At 41.6% G+C, this 27,543-nt stretch overlaps 1 protein-coding gene and 1 non-coding gene across 4 annotated transcripts in view; one reads left to right on the forward strand and one right to left on the reverse strand.

Annotated features, from left to right (window-relative positions):
* The window catches only part of LOC126002074 (UDP-glucuronosyltransferase 1A1-like), an 84,421-nt gene that overhangs the window by 27,951 nt on the left and 28,927 nt on the right, over positions 1-27,543 (reverse strand). The window contains exon 1 of one of the 3 annotated variants that reach the window (XM_049769314.1): positions 14,682-15,475. The exons of the other annotated variants lie outside the window; for them this stretch is intronic. Within the exon in view, the coding sequence (XP_049625271.1) occupies positions 14,682-15,475 (794 nt within the window). Of the gene's footprint in view, positions 1-14,681; positions 15,476-27,543 lie in introns of those variants that run through there. 3 annotated transcript variants of the gene reach the window in all.
* On the forward strand, positions 11,363-11,469 carry LOC126002143 (U6 spliceosomal RNA). Its single transcript, XR_007492918.1, has one exon. It is a non-coding gene; the product is annotated as a U6 spliceosomal RNA (small nuclear RNA).

Here is a 27,543-nt window from a genome sequence, read left to right on the forward strand (position 1 = left end):
ATGGTGGCCATTGGGAGACTATGAGAGGGTTGCTGAGAGACAACATGCTCTCTTAATGTGCCAGTAATATCCTGTCCCATGGCAGGGTGAACATTGAGGCCCTGATTCTCCCAGCTCCTGAGACCCACAGGAAATATGAACTCCTCCCCAGGGTAGAGACACATGACACCCATTGGCACAGCCCAGGAGTGTAGCAAAATCCTTTTTCTTGCACCAGAGCTGGAGTCCTACCCTTTGGATTTCTCTTTTCCTGGTGACCATGTTTCATCCCTGGAGTTCATTCTTGAATATTTTACTCACTGGTTAAAACCTCTGCTCTCTGACCCCACAATCAGCCACACAGAATCCTGCCATGGGACTGGGTTTTTTTTTGTTTGTTTGTTTGTTTATTCGGGGACCACACTTGGTGGTGCTCAGGGATTACTCTGCTCTCAGGGTTCACTCTTGGTGGAGCTCTCAAGAGTCTATATGGGGTACCAAGGAATTGAGTCTAGGTTGGCCACATGCAACGCAACTACCCTATCTATTGAACTGTCACTTCAGCCATGCCATGATACTACTATAGCCCACTTTGTGGAGACTGTAATAATACTGAATTGGTAAAGAAAACTTCAGTCATATACTGTATACTGTTGGGCCAAATAAGGGTTAAAAGTTTGTCCTTGCAATTTGGCTGATGCCCATCTGTGTCCAGTTGAAGCATACAGTTGAAGCATACATCTCTTTGCCTGGACTTTGTTAGCAACCACTTAGACTATTTCCCTGATCAAATCTTTACTCAGAGGTCAGAGCAATAGCACAGCAGGTTGGAGTTTTTATCTCGCATGGGGTCAACCTGGCTTCAATCCCTGAAATACCCCCCAATATGGTCCCCTGAGCACCACCAGGAGAGATTCCTGAGTGCAAAGTTAGGTAATCCCTGAGCATTTCTGGGCATACCCTCAAACAAAACAAGCAACTAAAATAAGTTTGCCATGTGCAGAGTAAAAGTAATCATTTCTTCCTTTGCGATCCTATGGCTGTCACCATATCTTGTTCCCACAGAATATGAGCAATGCTTTGCATAACTACAGATTGCAATGAATCTAATATATTTTCATCATTGCTTTGTTTTACTATACAACACTATACAATGAATTTTAGAGCATAAATGAGATCACAACTTTGAGTTCCTGGTGAAGGTTTTCAATTCCCAACACACTGTATAGTTAGGATAAACTAAAGTGTCTCGTCCATCCCTGCTATTGGGGTTTTGATGGCTTCATGGGTTGCAACAAACTTGGGTGCAACAGGGCCACCATGTCCTTGCAGCATATCTAATACATTGGAGAGAGAAGGAAGCGAATGACTTGGGGAGGTGAATCTTCAAAGTTTCAAGGTGCTAATGTCATTTGCTAAGAGCAGACACCATTTTAGTTTCTTGTTTCATTGGATCCTCGTGGAAAGGAAATAGAGGCTGCCTAGGTACAGCTCACTCTGGGCTCCATGATGGACCAATGAGGGGCTTGGAAGTTCTGAAATGGCCTACTTAGTCCCGCATTATAACCATGGTAAACTGCTCCAGATGTGCTTCTGGACCTTGAGTGGTCTTGCTCTTGTTCTTGGATTGATGTGCTGAGGATTTATGCTTCTGTGTTTGCTGCAGCTACCTGCAAATGTTCATTTTCTCCCACTAGTTATTATATAGAAAGGAGCTTCTCATCTTTCTTGGGGCCTAACCTTTAGAATGCAAACTCATCCTGGTCTGCTGGTGGTATAATGAGCATTAGTCCTCTCAATATTCATTAAGGCATGTTTGATTTTGCATTGGCTCTCAAGCTCTCAAAAAATTTTTATAACAGTGACCAATGCAGTCTTTCTTAGTTCTGTGGATAAATAGGTCTTTCCTTTCCATGGCAAAGCTGTTCCTGGGCTGTCCACCTGCCACAGAGTACCCAGCATGTCACTCTAGCTTGCTCCAGGCAATCTGTGCTTCCCACCCATAGCAACAGAGGTGAGAGCCCAAAGGAGACACAGAAGGTGAAAGTGGCAAAGACTAAAGACATATGTCTTGTCTGGGAAGCTGGATGGGCCTCATGCTTCTCATTTTGTCCCGGATGAAGCTGCAGATGTGATCAGGGCAAAACTTTACTGAGATTCTATATATATCTATATACTCTGGCCCCACCAAGTGGTGCGGGGGGCCATGTGCTGTGCTTGGGCATATGCTCCATCTCTGTGAGCTGTGCCTTCATCCCTTCCTGGAATTTTAACATTAAAAAATATCTAACATCTGAAAAGATAAACAGTGGGTAAAGTGTTTGCCTTGTACCCAACTAAGAGATTCAAACCTTGGCACCACATACAGTCTATTGAAAGCTCTATGAGTGATTGCTGAGTATGGAGCCAGAAGTAAGCCCTGAGCACCACCATCTTTGGTCACAAAACCAGATAAATAAACAAACAAAAGAGCTACTAAATTTTTGTACCACCTAGCATCTTATCACATCACTCCAGCATATAATGACAACACAGACTTGCACTTATTCCTGGAGTTTCTGTGGTATGTTTTTTTCTTATCAAGCTGCCACAAGACTGGAAAATCAACAAAAGCAGGTGCAAGTACAGAATACCAGAGGAGTAGATAATAAGGGGGAGGTTCCAACTTCCTGGGCCTCACTTCTGCCCTCTCCATGACTCCGCTGGTCCCTGATAATAAGGAGAGGTATGGGACTGAGATAGCAGCCTGTCCTCCAGAGACAAGGAAGTAATGCCTTCATGTCTCTTTCTCACCCCAGAGTATCTTCTTTACCATTGGCTGAATTAAAACTATTGGAGCACCCCAGTTTCCAAGTCTGGGAGAATGAGACCGCCAACCCCACAGGAGTGAACAAATAGTTTCATTGCACCTGCCATGAGGAACAGAATTCATATATGGTTCAGCACTGGATGGGGTGCATCCACGAACAAAGAAAATTGTAGGACCATGCCCACTCTGCTGCAGGGTTTACCTGTGTCTCCTTGATAGGCATCACAGACCAGTATACGACAGCATCCTCTCTCCAGGTGACAGGATCCTCCCTGCCTCCCAGGAGAGGTGGAAGGGGTGTAAGGGAGGAGTTAGTATGTCCCAGATGGTCACCCAATCCACACTAAAGCAGGGTACAGCCTTGGAGCCTGAGACCCAAGAAGAGGTCAGTGTGGATAGGATGAATGTTGTCTCTCACTTAGGAATGGAACCCAGGCCTCATAGCAGGGTCTGAGGGGGTGCTAATAGGGCAACTGGCCTTTCAAACAGCCCACTTTCTGTGGTGTTTTTTTGTTTTGTTTTTTGAATACTATTTTTATTTAAAGCACCATGATTACAAACATGTTTGTAGTTGGGTTCATTCATAAAAAGAACACCCCCCTTCGCCAGTGCAACCTTCCCACCACCACCAATGCCCCCCATTTTTTCCTCCCTCTCCACCCCCCCTGTCTGTATGTCGAGACAAGCATTCTATTTCTCTCACTCACTACCATTGCATGATAGTTATTATATATAGTTATAGATAAATATAGAGAGAGAGAAGAGTTAGTTAGTTAGTTAGTTAGTTAGTATAGGTTATTTCTGGTCTAACTGCCACTCACCACTCTTTATGTGAAGCGTGCAAACTACCATGGGCCAGAATCCTTCCAGTCCTCATCTCTATTAATCTCTGGGTATTATTACAATAATGTCTTTTATTTGTATTAAATCCCACAGATGAGTTAGACTATTCTGTGTCAATCTCTCCTTCTGACTTATTTCACTCAGCATAATAGTTTCCATGTCCATCCATGTATAGGAGAATTTCATGACTTTATTTTTCCTGACAACTGCACAGTATTCCATTGTATATATGTACAGTTTCTTTAGCCACTCATCTGTTGTTGGGCATCTGGGTTATTTTCAGGTTCTGGCTATTGTTAATATCACTGAAATAAATATAGGCATGTAAAAAGCATTTTTGTATTGTGTTTTTGTGGTCTTAGGGTATATCCCTAGGAGTAGTATAGTTGGGTCATATGGAAGCTCAACTTCCAGTTTTTTGAGAAATCTCCATATTGTTTTATGTAAAGGCTGGACTAGAAGGCATTCCCACCAGCAGTGAATGAGAGTTCCCACATCCCTGCCAGCATTGATTGTTTATATTTTTAGTGATGTGTGCAGGTCTCTGTGGCGTGAGATGGTATCCCATTATTGTTTTGATTTGCATCTCCCTGATGATTAATAATGTGGAGCATTTTATCATGTGTATTTTGGCCATATCTATTTCTTCTTTGAGGAAATTTTTGTTCATTTTTCTCCCCATTTTTGATGGAGTTAGCTTTTTTTTTAAGTTCTGTCTGTATCTTGTATATTTTAGATATTAGCCCCTTAGCTAATTGGTATTGGGTAGTTTCTCCCATTTTGTAGGTGGTCATTATGTACTTAGTCTCTATTTTCATTGAGGTTCAGAAGTGTCTCAATTTAGTAGAGTCCCATTTATTTATCTCTGCTTTCACTTGTTTGGAAAGTGGTGTTTCCTCCTTGAAGATGCCTTTAATCTCAATGTCATGGAGTTTTTTTTTACCTGTGTTCCTCTATATATTTCATGATTCTGGTTTGATATCAAGGCTTTTAATCCATTTGGATTTGACCTTTGTGCATGGTGTTAGATGGAGGTCCGAGTACACTTTTTGCATATGGCTAACCAGTTGTCCTAACACCACTTGTTGAAGAGGCTTTACTTGCTCCATTTTGTGTTCCTTGCCCCATTATCAAAGACTACTTGATTTTATGTCTGGGGAACAGTCTCTGAATACTCATATTCCATTGAACTGTCTGTTATTCCAATAACAGTCTGTCTTTATTCCAGTACCATGCTGTTTTAATGACTGTTGCTCTGTAGTACAATTTAAAGATGGGGAAAGTGATACCTGCCCCCTCCTTTTTCCTAAAGATTGTTTTAGCAATTCGTGGGCATTTATTGTTTCAAATAAATTTTAGGAGTGATTGATCTACTTCTTTGAAGAATGTCATGGGTATCCTTAGAGGGATTTCATTAAATCTGTACAATACTTTGGGAAGTATTGCCATTTTAATAATGTTAATCCTCCCAATCCATGATCAGGATATGTGTCTCCATTTCCTGGCTATATGCTCAGAAATCACTCCTGGCTTGAGTGACCATATGGGATGCTGGGGGATCGAACCGCGGTCTGTCCTAAGCTAGCATGGGCAAGGCAGACACCTTACCGCTTGCAGTACCGCTCCAGCCCCTGATCTCTTCCTTTTTCATTTCAAATTTAGTTTATTAAGTTTCTCTTTTTCTTTTTTCTTTTTTTTTTGTGTGTGAGTTTGCTAGTGGGTTTATCAATCTTGGTTAATTTTTTAAAAACCAACTTTTGCTTTCTTTGATCTTTTGAATTGTTACTTGGTTTTCCACTTCATTAATTTCTGCTCTAAGCTTTGTTATTTCCTTCTTCCAACCTTTTTTTGATTAATGTTGTTGATTATTTTCTAATTTTATAAGTTTTGTCATCAATTTATTTATGTAGCCCCTTCTTCCTTCCTGATGTGTGCTCGTAAAGCTATAAATTTTCCTAAGTACCGCTTTTGCTGTGTCCCACAAATTTGATGATTTGTGTCTTCGTTCTCATTTACTTCCAGAAATCTTATGATTTCCTCTTTGATTTTATTTCTAAGCAGTAGTCAGAGATTGTTCAGTAGTGAGTTGTTCAATTTCCAGGAATTAAAGTTTTTCCTCTGTGTCTATTTGAAATATAGTTCTAATTTCAGTGCATCATGATCTGATAAAGTAGTTTATACAATTTCTATTCTCTTATCCTCTTGATTTTGTGGAGGTATGTTTTATGGGCAGCTTGTGATCTATCCTGGAGAAGAGTGTATATCCATTTTTCCGGGGTGGAAAGCCATATATATATATATATATATATATGCTAGGTCACTTTCTTTCATTTTGCCTTTCAAAGCTAGCATATTCTTGTTAGTTTTCATCCTGGTTAACCTATCAAGGGGTGACAGAGCAGTGCTGAGGTCTTCCACTGTTATTGTATTGCTATTGATGTCTTCTTTCAGATTTGACAACAGTTGTTTTAAATATTTTGCCAGCTCCTCCTTGGGTGTGTATATGTTTGGGAGTGTGACCTCTTCGTGTTGTACCTAGACCTGATTCTTACAAAATGTCCATCTTTGTCCCTATAACTTTTTTAAGCCTAAAGTTTGTGTCATCTGATATAAATATGGTCATTCCAGCTATTTTAAGGGAGTTGTTTTAGATGCTTGTCCTACAACCTTTGATTTTGAGTGTATGTTTGATCTGACTATTCAGATGTGTTTCTTGTAGGCAGCAAAATGTTGGATTACACTTTTTTTTTCTTTCTTTTTTTTGAGAGAGAGAGGAGAGAAAAGAAAGAGAAAATAGGAAAAGAGGCAGTGGGAGATTGAGGGAGAGAGGAAGGGAGAGAGAAAGAGGGAGTCAGAGGGAAGGAGGGAGGGAGGGAGGGAGAGAGGGAGAAGAAGTAAAGGGAGAGGGAGAGAGAGAGGGAGAGAGAGAATGCTACCTGCTACTAGGCTGGATTTCACTTTTTGATCCATTTTGCCACTGTGTGTCTCTTAACTGGTTCATTTATTTCATTGTTGTTGAGAGAGATCATTTTCATGAGATTTAGTATCATCTTTGTATAGGAGTTGGGTGTGCCTGTTGGTCTGTCTTGTATTAAAGTAAACATTTCATTTTTTCTTTCAAGTCTGTAAAGTTTCTGAGCCGTTGTTTATCCGTGAAGTTATGTATGCTTCTTTTAAACCTGAACATGAGTATGACTGGGTGAAGTATTCTAGGCAAAGCATACATTTTGAGTTTTGTCATTATATCCCACCACTGCCTTCAAATCTTGAGGGTCTTTTAGGACAGATCTGCTGTAATTCTTAAGGATGCTCCTTTGAATGTCATTTCCCTTTTTGATCTTTCTGCTTTTAGTATGCTATCCCTATCTATGGGATGCTTTTGTTTGATTCTCTATTAGCTGACACTCTTTGGGCATGAAGGATTTGGTTGCATGCATTCTTTAGCTCCGGGAGTTTCTCTGCAATGATGTCCTTGAGTGTTGATTTTTCATGGGGATTTTCTTCCTAAGGACTCCAGTGATTCTTATATTGTTTCTATTGTGTTTACAGAAGACTTCCATTTTTTGTCTGTTCACATTCATTTCTATTGTCTGATAATTTGCTTTAAGACTCTTTTCCAATCTCTTCTGTTGTATAGAGTTGTTATGCATCTCATCTGCTAGCTCACTGTGATTCAGTCCTCAGCTGTTGTTACTCTGTTTAGTATATTTAACATGACACCAAACCAAAATTGGAGCTTTTAAACTCATCTCTATGATTGGTGCATGACAATGAAAGAGGAGCACTCACTTTGCATGCAGGAGACCAAGAGTTGGGTCCTCGCCCACATGCCACATGATGGGGTATTCTGTGTTGGTTTTTATTTGAGGGTCAAGCCAAGTGCCAGACTTACTACACTATCATTTCAGCACCAGGCCTGGGGATGATTTTTGGGAAGTTATGGGGACCTAATCAAACATTGAGGTGACAGCAGCAGAGCCTTCTGAGATCTGCAATGAATGAAGTGTGCAGCCCATGAAGTATTTCAATCAAGTTGATTTAATCTCATTTTAACCTACAGTCTCATTCTCCTAAAATGATTTCAATTCCTGATCAACCAAAATTCTAAATTTTCAGATATAGCTATTGAGTCCTTTGGGATGAGAAGAGACAGTGATTTTTAGGCCAGCCAGTTATCAGCAATAGAAAGATTCAAGGCTGAAGTACTGCTTTGCCCTCCTCAGGGCTAGAGATCCCTGGGGTACCCTGTTGTATTGGGGGCGTCCAGACTGTACTGGGAAATGCTCAAGGGATCTTCTGGTGCAGGGGATCAAACTACTATTTCCCAACCCTTGGGTCTTTCTTTTTATTTAAAACCTAACTCAGTCTAACGTTTAGCCACTCCAGTTACTGGTTACTAAATTCTGCTGTTGAAATATCTTGCGTGCCTGCTAATCTCCAAATAACCAGTTATAAAGATAAACAAGAAAAAGGAAAGATAAACAGGGACTTTTGAAAGAGATATGGACTGTGAAAGGTAATATAGACATTGGCCTGTTATATTTTAAAAGTGTCTATTAAGAATGACTTGACATTTCTGATCAGTGGGATAGCTTCTTTTTGAAAGAAAGAAAGAAAGAAAGAAAGAAAGAAAGAAAGAAAGAAAGAAAGAAAGAAAGAAAGAAAGAAAGAAAGAAAGAAAGAAAGAAAGAAAGAAAGAAAGAAAGAAAGAAAGAAAGAAAGAAAGAAAGAAAGAAAGAAAGAAAGAAAGAAAGAAAGAAAGAAAGAAAGAAAGAAGAGAAAGAAGAGAAAGAAAGAAGAGAAAGAAGAGAAAGAAGAGAAAGAAGAAAAATGAAAAGGGAGAAAAGGCAGGAAGAGGAAGTCATATAGTATAAAATTAATCATTTAAAAATGAGTAATTCAGGGGCCAGAGTGATAGCATGGTGGTAAGGCATTTGCCTTGCAAACGGCCAACACAGGACGAACCCTGGTTTGAATCCCGGCATCCCGTATGGTTCCCCGAGCCTACCAGGAGTGACTTCTGAGTGCAGAGTCAGGAGTAAACCCTGAGCAATGCCAGATGTGGTCCAAAAACAAACAAACAAAATGAGTAATTCAGGGGCCGGAGAGATAGCACAGTGGTAGAGTGTTTGCCGTGCATGCAACCAACCCAGAACAAACTTGGGTTTGATTCCTGGCATCCCATATGATCACCCAAGCCTGCCAGGAGCAATTTCTGAGCACAGACCTAGGAGTAACCCCTGAGCGCCACCAAGTATTGGCCCAAAAAAAACGAAAGAAAGAAAGAAGAAAGAAAGAAGAAAGAAAGAAGAAAGAAAGAAAGAAAGAAAGAAAGAAAGAAAGAAAGAAAGAAAGAAAGAAAGAAAGAAAGAAAGAAAGAAAGAAAGAAAGAAAGAAAGAAAGAAAGAAAGAAAGAAAGAGAGAGAGAAAGAGAGAAAGAAGAAAGAGAGAAAGAGAGAAAGAAAGAAAGAAAGAAAGAAAGAAAGAAAGAAAGAAAGAAAGAAAGAAAGAAAGAAAGAAAGAAAGAAAGAAAGAAAGAAAGAAAGAAAGAAAGAAAGAAAGAAAGAAAAGAAAGAAAGAAAGAAAGAAAGAAAGAAAGAAAGAAAGAAAGAAAGAAAGAAAGAAAGAAAGAAAGAAAGAAAGAAAGAAAGAAAGAAAGAAAGAAAGAAAGAAAGAAGGAAAGAAAGAAAGAAAGAAAGAAAGAAAGAAAGAAAGAAAGAAAGAAAGAAAGAAAGAAAAAGAGAAATTCAGGGTCCAGAGAGAGCATAATGGGCTCCGTGCTCACTGTGCATGTCAGAGGCCCAAGTTCGATTCCCAGTACCACAAGTTTTCTCCCAAACACTTCCAAAAGTGAAACCTCCATTCCCACATGCCACCAAGTATAACCCAAAAGCCAAAAAAATATAGAGTGGGTATTTCTGTGGTATTTAGCATTTCAGTAATTCTTGACTAAAGAGGCAGGAATAAACGCCCCCCCCCAATGCTTAGCATAATGTGGCCCCAAAACAAACACACAGAATAAATAAACAAAATGGCTTTAAAAAAAAGTTTCATCGCCCAAAGTGCTTTTTTAAAATTTTCTATCATTGAAATGTTTTGATCACTTAACCAAAGCATCTTGATATAAGTCATTCCTTGTTTCACAAGTACAGGACATAGAGGTATAAATATAGTTAGGTTCTCTGACAACAAATTAGGAGAACTATGGAGATGCAAGGGGATGTCACTATAGCCATTAAAAGTGACCAGGGCCCGGGGTAGAAAATGAAGGTGCATTCAAGCACAAGACCAAGAATTTTATTCTGGAACTGCCCAATATACACCCGTGATAACAGCAACACTGCTATTTGTAGTCCCCAGCACCACAGCTAAAGTGTGCAACCCACCCATATCCCCACCATCATAACAATGGCAGAAACTATTGGGGAAGGAAGCAGACCTTTCAAATCAAGAGTGGTCAGTACCTATGTACCCAAATAGTAATTTTTTTTTTTGTTTGGTTGGATTTTATTTTGTTTTTGGGTCACACCAGGTGGCGCTCAAGGGTTACTCCTGGCTCTACACTCATGGATACCCATGCCATTCTTCAATGAAGTTAATCAAACACTCCTGAAATTTATCTGGAACAATGAATGGCCAAGAATAGCTAAAGCAAACCTTAGGAAAAAGAAGATGGGAGGCATCATTTTCCTCAACTTTAAATTGTATTACAAAGCAATAATCATTAAAACACTGTGGCACTGGAATAAAGACAGACCCTCAAACCAATAGAATAGACTTGAATATTTAGAGAATGATCCTCAGACTTACAATTAATTAATCTTTGATAAAGGGGCTAAAAAACTCAAAATGGAGCAAGAAAAGCCTCTTCAACAAGTGGTATTGGGACAACTGGTCAGCCACATGCAAAAAAGGCAAATTGGATCTCTAACATCATACACAAAGGTCAAATACAAATGGATTAAAGACCTTGATATACCTTAAACTATAAGATATATAGAAGAAAATATAGGCTAAACACTCCATGACATTGAAACTAAAGAGGAAACACCACTGTCCAAACAAGTGGAAGTAGAGATTAACAAATGGGATTACATTAAACTGAGAAGCCTCTGCAATTTGAGGGAAACAGTGACTAGGGTAAAAAGGTCACTCACAGAATGTGAGAGAATATTAGCACAACACCTTTCAGATAAGGAACTAATATCTAAGATATACAAGGTACTGACAGAATTTAATAAGAAAAAAAGATCAACCTTATCAAAAAATATATGGGGGCGGAGTTATGGCGCAGTGGTAGGGAGTTTGCCTTTCACGCAGCTGACCCAGGACGGGCCGAAGTTCAATTCCCTTGCATTCTATATGGTTCCTCAACCCAGGAACAATTTCTGAGTGCATAGCCAGGAATAACCCCTGAGTATCACCGGGTGTGGCCAAAAATATTTTAAAAAATGGAAAAAGAAATGGACATTTTCTCAAAGAAGAAATACAGATGGCCAAAAGGCACATAAAAAATGCTCCACATCACTAATCATCAGAGAGATGCAAATCAAAACAATGATGAGATGTCATCTCATGCCACAAGGCTGGCACACACCACAAAGACAAGAACAACCAGTGCTGGCATGAACATGGAGAGAAAGAAACTCTTATTCATTACTGGTGGGAGTGCCTTCTAGTCCAGGCTTTTTGGAAAACAAAATGGATATTCCTTAAAAAACTAGCCATTGAATGCTCGCTTTGGCAGCACATATACTAAAATTGGAACGATACAGAGAAGATTAGCATGGCCCCTGTGCAAGAATGGCATGCAAATTCGTGAAGCGTTCCATGTTTAAAAAAAACTGGCCATTGAGCTTCCATATGACCCAGCAATACCACTCCTAGGTATATACCTCAGTACCCCAGGAACACAAAAACATAATGAAACTTATTGCTCTGGACCAGAATTCAGTGCTGAAAGTGGAGAAACTAACAGGCAAGGCACTCCCTCCATTAACAATAGTGCAAACCACAGTGTCGAAGGAGAGAGAGAGAGAGGGAGAGAGAGAGAGAGAGAGAGAGAGAGAGAGAGAGAGAGAGAGAGAGAGAGAGAGAGAGAGAGAGAGAGAGAGAGAGAGAGAAGCAATTTGCCTGAACAAAAATAAGGCCAGGGTGGGGAATGGTAGGGAAACAGGAGACATTGGTAATTGGTGATGGGAAGGGTATATTGGTAAAGGATGGTGTAAATTGTATGAATGAAGCCCAACAATGTAATTTCATAACTATGGTGCTTAAATAAAGTTTAAAAAACTGGAAATTGAGCTGCCATATGATCCATAAATACCACTCCTATGGATATAAGAACACACTAAGAACACTCCTAAGAACACAAAAACACAATGCAAAAATGCCCTCTACATGCCTATATTCATTGCAGTGCTATTTATAATGGCCAGAATAAGGAAACAACCCAGATGCCCAACAACAGATTCATGACTAAAGAAACTGTGGTACATATACACAATGGAATATTATGCAGCCATTAGGAAAAATAAATCCATGAAGTTTGTTTATAAATGAATGGGCATGGAGATTATTGTGCTGAGTGAAATGAGTCAGAGGGAGAGGGATAGAAATAGAGTAATCTCACTCACCTGTGGTATTGAAGAAAAATTAAAGACAGCATGGTAATAACATCCAGAAACAATAGAGATGAGGAGCAGGAGGACCAGTTCATGGTAGGAAGCTTGCCACAAAGATTAATGAGTGAAGTTAGAGTAGAAAAGACAATGACAATGAAGATGGAAATGATCACTCTGTACAAGAACTGGGTTCTGAAAAGGGATAAAGTGACATGTATGGAACCACCTCATTATCAATAGTGCAAACCACAGTGTCAGAAAGCAGAGAGAGAGAGAGAGAGAGAGAGAGAGAAGCAAAATATCTGCCCTAGAGACAGGCAGTGATGTGGAGTACAGTGGAATGGAAGGGAAAAGGGGGACATTGGTGTTGGGAAAGTCTCATTGGTGAAGGATAGTGTATATTCTATGACTGAAAACCAATTATGAACATTTCTGTAACCACGATGTTTAAATAAAGCAATTATAAAAATAAAACAATAAAAGTTTTATCTAAGATATTAGAATAAAAAAAGAAAAGGGAACTTGATGTAGCAAGATACAAGAATCCCAAATCTATCAATAGCATAAATATTAAAGCAGAAACACACAGAATTCAGATATTCTTCTTTCCAAAGCAGCTATGTAGGTTTCAATAAGAACAGCCTCTAAGTGAGTGATGTGGATCCAGATAAGTCCCGGTGTCACCTTCTAAAGTGTGTTTGGCCCTGGCTCCTCTGCTGTTTGTGACTCACAGCAACACAGACCACCTTGACTCAAGCCTTAGCCAGGTATAACTGAGCACTAGGACAGAGGGAGGCAACCCCTGGCAAATGGCACATCTGGAAAAGGTGTGTGAATGCATGGCCAGAGAACGCTACAGCCAGAAAGTGAGAGAATTAAAGAGTGATGCTCGGTGGAAGGCATGCAAGGGGCTGGATATACAGGATGGGTGCAAGGCACTTACTTGCCTAACACAGAGATCACCCCAGTTTGAACCCCAGTATCACAGACATACCCCCATATCCCTAAGCACTACCATATGTGGCTCCAAAACAAAACAAAAAAAATGTTATTGCAATCTCAATGAGCCTTGAGGCCATGTGAACAAGCAACACTTCCTTTGGTAACACACACACACACCACACACACACACACCACACACACACACCACACACACACACCACACACACACACACCACACACACACACACCACACACACACACACACCACACACACACACACACACACCTCCCAGAAAACACAACAGCCAGACATGTATACACACCTGCATCATCCTGATGACATTAATTCTGAAAGGAAGGGATATGCAAAGTAGTTGGGGGCCACCCCACCACACACACACACACACACACACACACACACACACACACACACGTCAAGACAGTATGTAAAAACACTTGATCAGAGTCACAAATCGACACACATTTTGTGCCAATGGCTAGATTCTAACAATGGAGAGGTTTCCTTTGAGGCCACTAATCAGCTCTAGGTCTGAGGCAGGAGTCTGTCCCTGCCTGAATGTGCCCTCAGCTCTGCATTCTGGAGATGAAATCTGTAGGTCTCCCCAACAAGAACCAAAGAACCAAATGCTGCCAAAGCTCCTTCCAAGATTCTGTGACGGTTCCCAGGTTATCCAGTAGAGATTCTGAGGGCTGCCAGAACCTCTGCATCACCTAAAACCTCCCTCAGGTCTATGCAATCCTATTTGAACTGCACCTTCCTCGGGTCTACTAAGCAAGACCTGCACCCCTGCTGATCCTCCCCTACTGAGAAAGTATGCAGCCCTACTGATCATCCACTCAGGTCTATGCACCTTACTCTGACCTGTACCTCCCCTCGGGTCTATGTACTCTTACTCATAGATCCTTGGTTCTATACACCCCTACAACCCTTCCTCCCTTCGGGTCTATACATGCCTACTCACCCTCCTCTCAGGTCTTCACACCCCTAATCTGGACTGCACCTCCCCTCTGGTCAATGCATCTCTACTCTGAGCGATACTTTCCCTCCAGTCTACTCACTCCACCCCTCAGATCAACTGACCCCCTACTCAACCCCCTCAGATCTACGCACACCTATTTTGAGGCAGCCATAGATCCACCACTCCCTTCTTTCTGCCCTTCGTTTCCAATGAGTATAGTGAGAGCTAAGAGAGGTGGTTGGGCCCCTCTTAGTGTCAGTTGAGATCAAGCCAGAAAGAAACAAGACCAGGAGGGAAGGCTCCCAGGGTTTTGTGTGCAGATGCCCCGGTTCAAACCTGACATTTCACTGTCCAGTGAATACCACCAGATAGAGCCCCAGTGTAGAGGAGTCCAGGAGTGGATACTGCTGAGCTGGGGGAACCACCCACCTGAGGCAGGACAACCCCCTGCTTGTACTTGCAGTTGATGCCCCCAATGAAGAGACCATGTTGGCCATGAGAGGCCGCGGGTACTCCAGCACGAAGTCGTATCTCAGCAGCCAGAGGGCACCCTTGGCGTACAACGTGGAGAGGTGCACGGGCCTCTGCAGGACCTCCTTTGCCAGGGCATCATAGTTCAAAAAAGTCAGGTTAAAGAAAAGAGGCTCCAGAATACTGATCAGGAAGTTGCCCAGTCGCTGCAGCAAGCTCATGTGGTGCGACAGCTGCATGTAGCTCCTGGGGACGTAGGATGAGGGACTGGGGCTCTTGTTTAGCATGTGCTCCGGGGAAAGGGGAAGGCCTCGGAAGATGTAGACTAAAGGCAGACCCAGGTATTCCGCCAGGATAACACCACATGGCAAGGCAGGGTCCGTGAACACAGCATCAAAGTTGTTTGCCTTGAGCGATTGCAGGGTGGCAGTATCTCGCAGAAGGGTTTGGCAGTTAATGAAATACAGATCCAAGATGGGTGTTATGGTCTTGAAATCCCACCAGTATGAGTAAAACCTCCACCTCTGTGCAAACTGAGTTTTGCTGAAGGCTTGGAAGCGATGATGCAGCTCCTCCTGGTCGTAGGGTACGGGGTAGACTCTAGAGGTGTAGTGAGGTGATTCCTTTAGCAGGATATTAACTTCGGGAACCAGAACCACTACACTGTGGCCCCTCTTGCCGAGCACCTCAATGACGTGCTTCATGCTCAGCCAGTGACTGCCTTCCTGTGGCACCACCAGCAGCTTGTCCCCGGCTCCCACGTCCCAAAGTGCACAGAGGAAGATCCCTGCAAGGACCCAGCGCAGGATGTGCAATGGGCAAGCCATTCCTGGACAGTGCTGGCCAGCAGGAAAGTGGCCAGGGGAATACTCAGAGTGTCTTACCCTTCCTTCCTGGGCACAGAAAGAGCCACGTCTAGGATGGAACCTAAATTAATATTTAATTGTCTTTGGTTCATTGCCACCTGGAACCTATCCTGTCCTTTGTCAGCTTTTGCCCAAACTTTGGGGTTATGATTTAATTTGCCCCAGAAGCCTGCCTCTCCCTTGCCAGAGAATTGATCACAAATGGAACATAATTTGTGATTTTAGAGACACCAAGGAGTTCAGCATCTCTCTCTCTCTCTCTCTCTCTCTCTCTCTCTCTCTCTCTCTCTCTCTCTCTCTCTCTCTCTCTCTCTCTCTCTCTCTCTCTCTCTCAGAGTTATCTGGGTCCTGCTGAGCACAGCTCCAATCACAAGTAAAGAGGAGCTATCTGTATCAGACTCGGGCTTCTGAGTGCATAATCTGTTCCAATTCTGTCTCTCCCGAAAACACTGGATTAAAGGGGCACACCAGGAGCTAAGAGGGGTCTGTTGTATTCTCCCACTATCCTTCTTTTGCAGACACCACTACCAAATTAGCTTTTCTCTCCCATGAATGAGAGCACAGACTCCAGGGTCAGAGATGACTCAGTGGCAGAGCCTCTACCTTACAGGTAAGAGGCTTCAAGGTCAATCTCTGGCATGGTTGGAGTAAGTGAGCAAACTCCAGCACATGGGTAACAAGTTGGATACCCAACCACAATGATGATCATAACAAAGGGAAGGTTTAAAAAAATGTAAAAGTAGGCCCAGAGAGATAGCACAGCGGCGTTTGCCTTGCAAGCAGCCGATCCAGGACCAAAGGTGGTTGGTTTGAATCCCAGTGTCCCATATGGTCCTCCGTGCCTGCCAGGAGCTATTTCTGAGCAGACAGCCAGGAGTAACCCCTGAGCAATGCCAGGTGTGGCCCAAAACCCCCCAAAAAATGTAAAAGCACAACCCAATGATTAGAAAAAGGAAAAGAAGAGAGGTTGGCAGTGATCTAGGGTCTTGTCTCTCTCTGTCCACCCACAATTGGTACCAAAACTGCTTATAAAAACAACTTCCTGAAGGACTGAGGCAGAAAGGGAAGTCTGTTTGGTGATATCCTAAAATTGCCAACTAAGCAACCCCTGCTATCAAGGGCAAAGCCAAAGAAGCATAGTCATTCCACTTCACTCCACTCCACAGCCAAACACTTTTCCTAGTCAATGAACCCCAGCCTGGCATGTAGAAAACACCACACCACAACTATGACCATGGGGAAACAATGCAGGCTTCCACCATGTTTAGAGAATAAAGATATCAACTGTGATAATCCAAAAAATACCCAAAAACCACCTATTTAGACTCTCAGATAAGAACTTTACAGAAGAAATACAGAGGATGCTCATAGAACTAAAATAAAATAGGGACAAAGTGAACAAACCACAAATAAGAATTAAGAGGATATGAAAGTAGAAACTCCAAACTGAAATAATAGCTGAAAAATTTGATAGATTAAATGAAAATCTCACTGCCAGTCTCATTCATCATAGTACTGGAAATACTTTCCATAGCAAGTAGGCAAAAAATATATCAAGGGCATCAGAAAAAAGGTATCACTATACATGACATAATAATATATTAAGAAAACCCTAACTACTCTATTAAAAATTTACTATAAACAATAGATCCATATAGCAAAGTATCAGGCTACAAAATTAACATGCAAAAATTAATAGCCTTCTTATATACAAATAATGATAGAGAAAAAATAGACATTAAAAATAATAGTCCCAGGGCCGAAGAGATAGCACAGCAGAAGGGCATTTGCCTTGCACACAGACAGACAATGGTTTGAATCCCAATATCTCATATGGACCCCTGAGCCTGCCGGAATCGATTTCTGAACACAGAGCCAGGAGTAACCCCTGAGCACTACTTGATGTGACCCAAAAACCAAAAAGAAAAAAATTACAGTCCCATTTACAATAATATCACAGAAATTCAAATACCTTGGAGTCAACTTAACTAAAGAGGTGAAGGAACTATACAAAGAAAACTACAAAACACTGCCTCAAGAAATAAAAAAAAAAAAAACACAAGGAAATTGAGGCATATACCCTGCTCATGGATTGAGAGGATAAAGATAATCAAAATGGCAATATTCCTCAAAGCATTATACAAATTTAATGCATTCCTTCTAAGGATATCCATGACATTCTTCAAAGAAGTGGACCAATGACTTCTAAAAATCATTTGGAACAATAAATGCCCATAAACAGCTAAAGCAACCCTTAGGAAAAAGAAGATGGGAGACATCGCTTTCCCCAACTTTAAATTGTATTACAAACCAAAAGTCTTTAAAACAACATGGTGTTGGAATAAAGACAGATCCTCAGATCAATGGAATAGACTTGAGTATTCAGAATATGTTCCTCAGACATACAATCAATTAATCTTTGATAAAGTGGCAAGAAACACAATGTGGAGCAAGGAAAGCCTCTTCAACAAGTGGTGTTGGGACATCTGGTCAGCCACATGCAAAAAAGTGAACTCAGTCTCCTATCTAACATCATGCACAAAGATAAAATCAATAGACCCAGAACCATAAGGTATATAGAAAAAAACAGACAAAATGCTCCATGTTGTTGAGACTAAAGGTGTCTTCAGGGAGGAAGCACCAATGTCCAAATAATGGAAGCAGAGATAAACAAATGGGATTACATTTAACTCAGAAGCTTCTTCACCTCAAAGAAAACAGTGACAAGGATACAAAGGCAACCCACAGAATGGGAGAAACTATTCACCATATATCCATCAAATAAGGACTAACATCTAAGATATACAAGGTCCTGACAGAACTTAATAAAAATTAATCTAACCCTATTAAAAATAGGGAGAAGAAATAAACAGACATTTCCTCAAAGAAGAAATACAAATAGCCAGAATGCTCCTGAGAAAATGCTCCACATCACTAATCATCTGGAAGATGCAAATCAAAACAACAAGAGGTATCATCTCACATCAGAGAGACACATCACAAAGAACAAGAACAACCCAGGCTGGCATAGATGTATGAGAAAGGAAGTCTCATTCACTGCTGGTGGAAATGCCATCTAGTCTAGCCTTTATGGAAAACAATATGAAGATTCCTAAAAAAACAAACAAACAAACAAACTGGAAATTGAGCTTCCATATGATCCAGCAATACTTCTAGGGACATATCCTAGAAATACAAAAACACAATACAAAAATGCCCTCTGCACTCCTATGTTCATTGCAGCTCTATTTACAATAGCCAGAATCTGGAAACAACAGATGAACCTGACAACAAATGAGTACCTAAAAAACAGTGGTACATCTACACAATGGAATACTACATATCTCTTAGGAAAAATGAAGTCATGAAATTTGCCTATACATAGATAGACCTGGAAACTGTTTTGCTGAGTGAAATGAGTCAGAGGGAGAGAGATGAACACAGAATAACCTCACTCATCTCTGGGATTAAAGAAAAATAAAGGAAACTACACCTGCCCAGTGGGGCCTGACCGTGAGAAATTGTGAGTGCTGCCTGTGTGTGTCTGTCTCCTGTCCTGTCGCTTGAACCTCTTGGGAGTGGGTCCAAAAGAGGCTCCGGCAGAGCATGGCTGCTCCGATTCACTACACAGCCGTGTGCTCTTTCTAAGGAAACAATGCCATTGAAACAAGAAGAAAAAATCACACTAAGAACTGTGCTGGAGGCTGAACTCTGCTGGAACTCAGATGCCAGCACCCCTATCTGCCTGTCTTCTGTGCTGTGCTCCATTATTGGCCTGATTTCATCCTGTGTGTGGCTCATCTGCAGACAGCTCGCCTTCCCTGGAGCCTTCCCCGAGCTTTCCCTGGAGCTGAGCTTACATGCCCAGAAAGGGGGAACCACTAAACTCTGCTGGAACTCAGATGCCAGCACCCCTATCTGCCTGTCTTCTGTGCTGTGCTCCATTTTCAGCCTGATTTCATCCTGTGTGTGGCTCATCTGAGGACGGCTCGCCTTCCCCTGGAGCCTTCCCTGGAGGTGAGTTTACAAGCCCAGAAAGGGTGGAGCCAGAGGAGCACGGCTGCTCCACTTTGCTTCCCGTCCGTGCACATCATTTAGCCAATGAATACAACCAAAATACATAGAAAAACCCACAATATAAGTGTGACAATGAGGAAACAATGCAGGCCAGTGCCAGACATAGAGAATGGCGATGGCAACTCTGATGACTTGAACATGACCAAACAATTAGTCAGTCTCTCAGATAAGGAGTTTAGAGTCGCAATATGGAAGATGTTCAAAGAACTCAAAGAAAGTATAGAAGAGAACACTAATAAGAATCAAGAGAATATGAAGATAGAAATCAGAAAACTCCAAACTTAAATTTCAGGTCAAATAACAGGTCTGAAAAATTCAGTAGATGAATTGAAGAAAAACATGGTTGAGCTTTCCCACGAGTTAACAGCAGCTGAGGATAGAATTAGTACATTGAAAGATGAGATGAATAACAATTCCATACAGCAGAAGAAATTGGGAAAAAGCCTTAAAGCAAATGATCAAACAATGGAAAAATTACTCAAAGAATGGGAACAGATGAAAATAGAAGTCTATGATAAGCTCAACAGAAAAAACTTAAGAATCATTGGAGTCCCAGAGATCCAGAAGAAAATCTCCAGGAAGAATCAACAGTCAAGAACATCATTAAAGAGAAACTACCAGAAATAATGAATGCATGCGATCAAATCCTGCTTGCCCAAAGAGTACCAACTAAAAGAGACCCCAAAAAAAAAAAAAAAACACCCTAAGACACATCCTAGTCACAATGACGAATCCCACAGATAGAATTCTGAAAGCAGCAAGATCGAAAAGAGAAATTACATTCAAGGGAACATCCTTGAGATTTACTGCAGACCTGTCACCGGAAACACTCAAGGCCAGAAGGCAGTGGTGGGACATAGTGACAAAACTCAATGAAATAAATGCTTCACCTAGAATACTGCACCCAGCAAAACTCACTTTCAGGTTTGAAGGAACAATACATGGTTTCACAGACAAACAACAGCTCAGAAACTTTACAGACTCAAAACCATTCTTAAAAGAAAAACTGAATGGCCTACTTTAAGACAAGACTGACCAACAGACACACCAAGCTCCAATATAAAGGTGGCACCAACTCCCAGGACAATTCTTTCTCTCGATGTCAATGGACTAAATGCACCAGTTAAGAGACACAGAGTGGCTAAATGGATCAAAAAACTTAGTCCAACCTTCTGCTGCCTACAAGAAACGTACCTGAATAGTCAGAACAAACATAGACTCAAAATAAAAGGCTGGAGGAAAATCATCCAAGCAAAAACACCCATAAAAAAGCTGGAGTGGCCATACTAATATCAGATGATGCAAACTTTATACTTAGGAAAGTGGTAAGGGACTAAAGATGGACATTTTGTATTAATCAAGGGATACGTACAGCAGGAAGAAATCACTCTCCTAAACATATATGCACCGAATGAGGGGCCAGCAAAATATTTAATAAAATTGTTGACAAATCTAAAAAATAATATCAATAACAACACAATAATCGTGGGGGACCTCAACACGGCATTGTCAACACTTGACAGGTCAACCAGACTGAAACCCAACAAGAATATACTAGACCTGAAAAGAGAAATGGAAGAAAGAGGCCTAGTAGATATATACAGGATACTCCACCCCCAGAATCCTGGATACACATTCTTCTCTAATGTATATGGGACATTCCCCAGGATAGACTACATGCTAGCACATAAAACATACCTCCATAATATCAAGAGGATAGAAATTTTTCAGGCTACCTTCGCTGACCACAAGGCCCTGAAATTATATGTGAACTACAAAGGGACACAGAAGAAAAACTTTAATACCTGTAAGTTAAACAGCCTAATACAAAGAATGGTGAGTGCAGTTAGAGAAATAACTACACTAACAAATACCATGACAATGATAATGAAAGAGAGAAATAGAGTGCCTGTCCTGAAGATAGGCAGGAGGTGGGGGAGGAGAGAAATGGGGAACATTGGTGGTGGGAAAGTTGTACTGGTATAAGGGGGGTGCACATGTTATGACTAAAACCTAACTATGAACTGGTTAATAACCATGGAGAATAATAAAGAATAAATAAGTAAATAAATTATGAAAATATTTTTTAAAAAAACTTCCAAGTTTCTCTCTTACAGGTTCTGTGGGTAGTCATCTCAGAGATGACTCTGTTATCACACCCCCCAATCCACCACCCTGAGACCATACCCTGCCTTTAATCTCTCATTTATTCCTTGCCATGGGAAGCTGGGATTCAAAGTGCATCCATCCAGAACAAGGAGCAGGTAAAGAAACAGGAACTGGTTCTAGCCTTGTACCCATCACAGGGACATTAGCCAAATCCTGGTTTTCAAATTTCCCCACCACACCCCAGGGAGACAGGAAGCTCATTTCACACCATGGAAACCCCTGGCACCAGGTTTTGTCACATACACACCGACACTGGCACGCAAGTTCCTGTCCTGGCCTGCATCTCCTGGCTCAGGAGGCCCCAAGGGGCCTGGGAGAGGAGAAGCAGCCTGAAAAATGAGTCAGGAAGGGGCATCCTGGGTTCACGCCAAAGCAGATGCATGGGAGCACACAGAACGGTGCCAGTTTGACCTCCTCCTGCAAGGAGAAAAGTCCACAGAGTCAGTCTCCTGAATGGGGTCCACCTGGAGAGTGACAGATTCTCAAAAGGTCATGGTGGAACAGACTGTAACCTCCTCCAGAGCAGGCTGAAGCTAATCAAGGCCTTCCACCTTCTTTTCCTCTTTCCCCTGTCCTCTTCCCCCCTTTTCCTTTTCATCTTTCCCCTGTCCTCTTCCCCCCTTTTCCTTTTCATCTTCCTCCTTCCCTCTCTTCCTTCCCCCTTTGTCCCTCTCTTCATTCTTCCTTCCTCTCTTACTCTTCCTTTTCTCCCTTTTTTCTCTTTCCTCCTTCCTTCCTTTATCCCTTGCCCCTTCCTCCTTCCTGTTATCTCCCTCCTTTGCTCCTTCCTTTCCTTCTTCCTTCCTTCCATCTCTCCTTCCTTCCTTTCCTCTCTTCTACCTTCTTTTTTTTTTTTAGGGACCGCATCCTCTGCTGCCCAGAGCTTGGTTCTGCACTCAGGTAACCATGCTGGCAGGCTCAGGGAACCATATGGGATGTTTGGCACATGTTGGCCACCGTACCCACTGTATTATTACTTTGCCCCTCTTCTTCCTTCCTTTTCTTCTTCCTTTTCTCTCTCTTTGTTTTCTTCCTTCCTTCTTTCTTTCTTTCTTCCTTCCTTTTTCTTTGTATTTCAAAGTTATCTTTATTTTTCTTTATTTCATCATTAGGGGTTATATACATTGATCATTTCATGAAAAGGAATCACCATAGAAGTGAGGAATTAGCATCAGAAGTATGGGGCAGGAAAGGAGCAAGCCTAAAGGACACCTTATCTGGAACCTTCCAGAAAGTTGGTATAGCTGGTGAACTGGAGCATATGACAAATGGAACCCAAAGCCCTTTGAGAGGGAGAGGGGATCCCAGCACTCATCCCCCTGCATCTCTGCAATCCTAAAGAGGCATGTTTTCACTGAGAAGCCTGTTCCGGGATGAGATGAGTTACAGCTTCATTAGTTCTCTGACAGCATCAACACAACAGATGGAGATTCTTGGGGGCCTTTCAGGGAACAAAGATGAGCCCTCCCCTTAGCCAGAACCTGGGACCCCAGGCTTGCTTGAGCCTCCTCCTTCCTATAGTATGCTAAACTGAGAAAGATCTAAAGGATGGGAAGAGCAGAGGATATCTAGACTTGTATCTGAGGGCAGCAGGAGCACAGGATGACTAGAGAGCATCTGAATGGCCAACAACTGTGGAACCACCCCACCAAGGGAAGAAATCAAAGGTTCACTGATAGATCAAGCACTGAGATAGCACTCTTTAAAAAAAAAAACTCAAAGAAGGGAATATTCCAGAAAACACAATTGCTCAAATGTAAGGCTTTCATTGTGTGGTCCAGAGAGACTTGAACTAACCTGTAAGTCAAAAGATTCTAGTCACAAAATCTCCCAAAAAGCCATTTTTAGATAAGCTATAAAAGCAATTTTAGATAAACCTGTTTACATGTAAACCAGATAAAAGTTCTTTATTAAATGATTTGGTAAGATGTCACATACTGAACTATTATGCCCACTAATAAACAGAAGTATTAAGCATTTTAGACCCTGATGACTTAGAGAGATAAATAGGAAAGTTCAGGGCCCAGAGCAATAGCACAGCGGGTAGAACATTTGTCTTGCATGCAGCTGGGATCAATCCCCTGAGCCTTCCAGGAACAATTTCTGAGTGCAGAGCCAGGAGTAACCCCTGAGCACCGCTGGGTGTGGCCCCAAAACAACAAGAACAACAAATGGGAAAGTACAATTCAATAAAGCAGACATTGACACACACAGATCTGCCCTACAACTGTTACTACACCAATGACTCAGCTTCACTGCATCTCCATTCATCTCTGTAGAGACTCCTAGCCACCAAACACTTCAGGTATGCCAGTTTTGTGGCTGACATCTCCAAGGAGCTCCAGAGCCAGGCCGGGCAACCTCCCCTACATGCCTCTCTACTTCCAGAAACCCTGGCAGCCACACCCACGAACCAGAGCCTTCCGCCATGTCTGCAAGCAGCCAACACCAGAGATTCATGTAATTTTCTAAAGAGAAGCCCAACTAGACATAACAGCCTTGCATCTGATCCCACTGGGGCCTTTCTGAGGGCCCCTATAAACCACTGCTGTCACATATGAACTCATTAGTCCAGTGCTTCTGATTCTCAAATTTGTGGACCACACTGTCACTTATGGAGCCACATGACACTCTCATAATTTTAATTCTGATTTCCCAATAGGAATACACAAAATATTAAATAAAGTATTCCTACCTGCCAAGGGGCAAGCTTTGGGAAGGTTGAGACATGGATGACCAGGGTGGAGAGAATGTTACATTAGAGGTGGGATATTGAATGTCAGACATAGTTGTATTATGAATAACTATAAAGTATAGTGTCTAAAATAAATAAATTTAATTTTAAAAATAAAGCTGGTTTATTTATTTATTTATTTATTTACTTACTTATTTTTATTTTTGGGGGGGTTTTGGGTCACATCTGGCTGCGCTTAGGGATTACTCCTGACTCTACACTCAGAAATCGATCCTGGGAGCTCAGGGGACCACATGGGATGCCGGGATTCGAACCACCATCCTTCAACATGCAAGGCAAATGCTCTACCTCCATGCTATCTCTCCGGTCCCCAAACTGGTATTTTAAAAATCTTTACCAAAGCAAAATTTTAATGTGTTGCAGAAGGGGTGTAGAAACCAGAGATTGAATCCAGAGTCTCAAGACTGAAACAAAATGGAGTACATTTATTTGTGCCTGATAAGAGGGCAAACAGGTGGTGGGTGAAAAATTTGGGACAATGGTAGTGGAAAGGTCACATTGATGGTGGGGTCCTGAAACATTTAATGCGTGAAACAACTACATTAAGGACAACTTGGTAAATCACAGTGTTACACATTTAAAAAAAAAAAAACTTTCTTTAAAGACTGAGCTAAAACCCCAGTTCCAAAATTTAAAGTTTTATTTCAGAGTGACAAAAATTACTAAGTAGCATCCAGATTTCAACAGAAAACATGAAGCACCTTTGCAGTGCTTTTCTGCTGAAGGAAAAAGTGTCCTTCACAGAGCACTACAATACCAGCATTGCTGCAGCACTTATTTCATTTCCAAATCCTCTGAGACTCCAAAAGCCTGAAACCAATCCACAATCCACTTCCATGAGCTACTCTGCCAGGTGATGAACTAATTCATCTGCTTGACATTGTTTCTTTCATGCCTCACATACTGCTCATCTGCCCTAAAACACCCCTCTCTCTCCTCTCTGCTCCCACACTTCTCTGTATAAACCTCTTTGTGGGCTCACCCCAATTATCCTGATGCCTCCCTCAGAAATTCTGTGTCTGCTTATGCTCTACAGGCAGTGTTTGAGGTTGGAAACTAGTTCTTCATGCTTCTAGTCTGGTTCACAATGTCTCTAGCTATGCCTCATCCAGAGAAAAGATACAAACAGGGGTAGTGAATAATGTCCAGTTCCCTTCATAGGTGAGTTCAGCCATCCCTGGGGAGACCCTAAATCCCTTTAGTGAAAGATTCTACCACTAATCTGAGCCATCATGTATTAGAGGCCAAGATAAATCTTCCTGGACACTAAACAGAACTGAGCATTTGCTTATTACCCCAGAATGAATCCTAGATTTTTTTTCCTCTCCAAAAAGAACTTGGGAAACTTTCGGGTGAAAGTCTAAAAATACAGTTTAAGCAATAGTACAGCAAATAGAGTTTGCCTTGCACATAGCTCCCCTGAGTTTGATTCCTAACATCTCATAAGGGGTCCTGAGTCCTGCCAGGAAGCTCCCTGAATGTAGAGCCAGGAATAAAATCTGAGCATCCAAAATGAACAATCAGCCCAGTTCCTCAATCAACTTCCTAAGAACACAATGGCTGCAGATATTTCCCAGGTAGCTCAATCTGGGCTGATACAACTGTGGTATCTCAGAAAGAGGGTGGGGAAGGACCACAGTGGTTAGGGCATTTGCCTTGCACACAGCTGACCTGAGTTCTATCCCTGGCATCCCAGATGGTTCCCCCAAATCTGCCAGAGTAATTTCTGAGTGCAAAGCCAGGAGTAAACTCCTCTGCATTGCTGGGTGTGACCCAAACCAAAATGAAAACAAAGGGTTGGGGGCAGATTTCCCCCTTTTTGCATGAATTACAGCAGCCCAGCACCACTCCCTACACCCTTCAACAGAAAAGGCCCAGCTTCATGATTTAACCTTATAAATTTCCAAGCCACCAAATTTGCTTGAGATCTATAAATCCTAGGCCATGTAGCCACATAATGTCTCAGTCAGCCCAGTAGTATCACAGAAGCCTAATGGAAAAGTTTCATAGTAATAATCTACCAAGCTTAGTGAGCCTAAACAGTAACACAGAAGTTAGCATCAACTAGCTTCAACTAGCTTCAACCACAGTCCAGTCAATCCTTAGACAATGACTTTGCAAACACCATGGAAAGATAAAACAACCATATCATATTGACCTTTGTCAATTTTAGCTTTTATAATCCGATTTGCCTTTATGTTGTAATAAGCAATATGAAGTAAATTTGTTTGCGCTGCACAGAATGGTGAATGGGAAATTGAAAACACTTCTAAGAGGACAGTCACACTGGTGATGGGATTGGTGTTTGAGCATTTAATGCCTGAAATAACTGTTTTATGAACAACCTGATAAACCACAGTGTTATAAATTGTTAAAGTGTTAAATTTTATAACCAATAAGCCACAGTATTAAAAATGGGGGAGGGTGTGTTTTATGACTTTCTTTCTGAAAATGAAAGCAGCCTGCTCAGTTTTATTCTTCCAAACTAGTAAAGTTATTGTGTCACAGAACAATACCTTCCCTCTCTGCTGTCTGTGTCATTTTTTTCACTTTTTTGATATGTGGTGACTTGGTGACTACCTGTATAATCTGTTGGGAGAAGAGATCCTTGGGCAATTAAAAGCCTTCGTCTCTCTTGGGCACTCATATAACTATTCTTTTTGTTCAAACTCAGGTTGAAGGATGGAGGATGTGTACATTTCAGCCTAAGAGGGACACCCTGGGAGAGTCATCAAGGCAAAACTAATGTGTGTTTAGTTCAAGGACCTCAACTACTTCCCAAACAGATGCCAAGCAAAGTAGACTTACAGTCAATAATCTCATGATATTTTTTAAGAACTTGTAAATCCCATTCATGGCAGTAAGGAAACCTATTGTGGAAAGGAAGATGGTATAACAGTTAAGGTAAATTAATACACCTGTTATTCCTTTTCTTGGGTGGGGGGGTCACACCCGGCAGCATTCAGGGGTTACTCCTGGCTCTATGCTCAGAAATCACTCTTGGCAGGCTCAGGGGACCATATGGGAT

The sequence above is a fragment of the Suncus etruscus genome, chromosome 2, assembly GCF_024139225.1.
Source record: "Suncus etruscus isolate mSunEtr1 chromosome 2, mSunEtr1.pri.cur, whole genome shotgun sequence".
Taxonomy (NCBI): Eukaryota; Metazoa; Chordata; class Mammalia; order Eulipotyphla; family Soricidae; genus Suncus; species Suncus etruscus.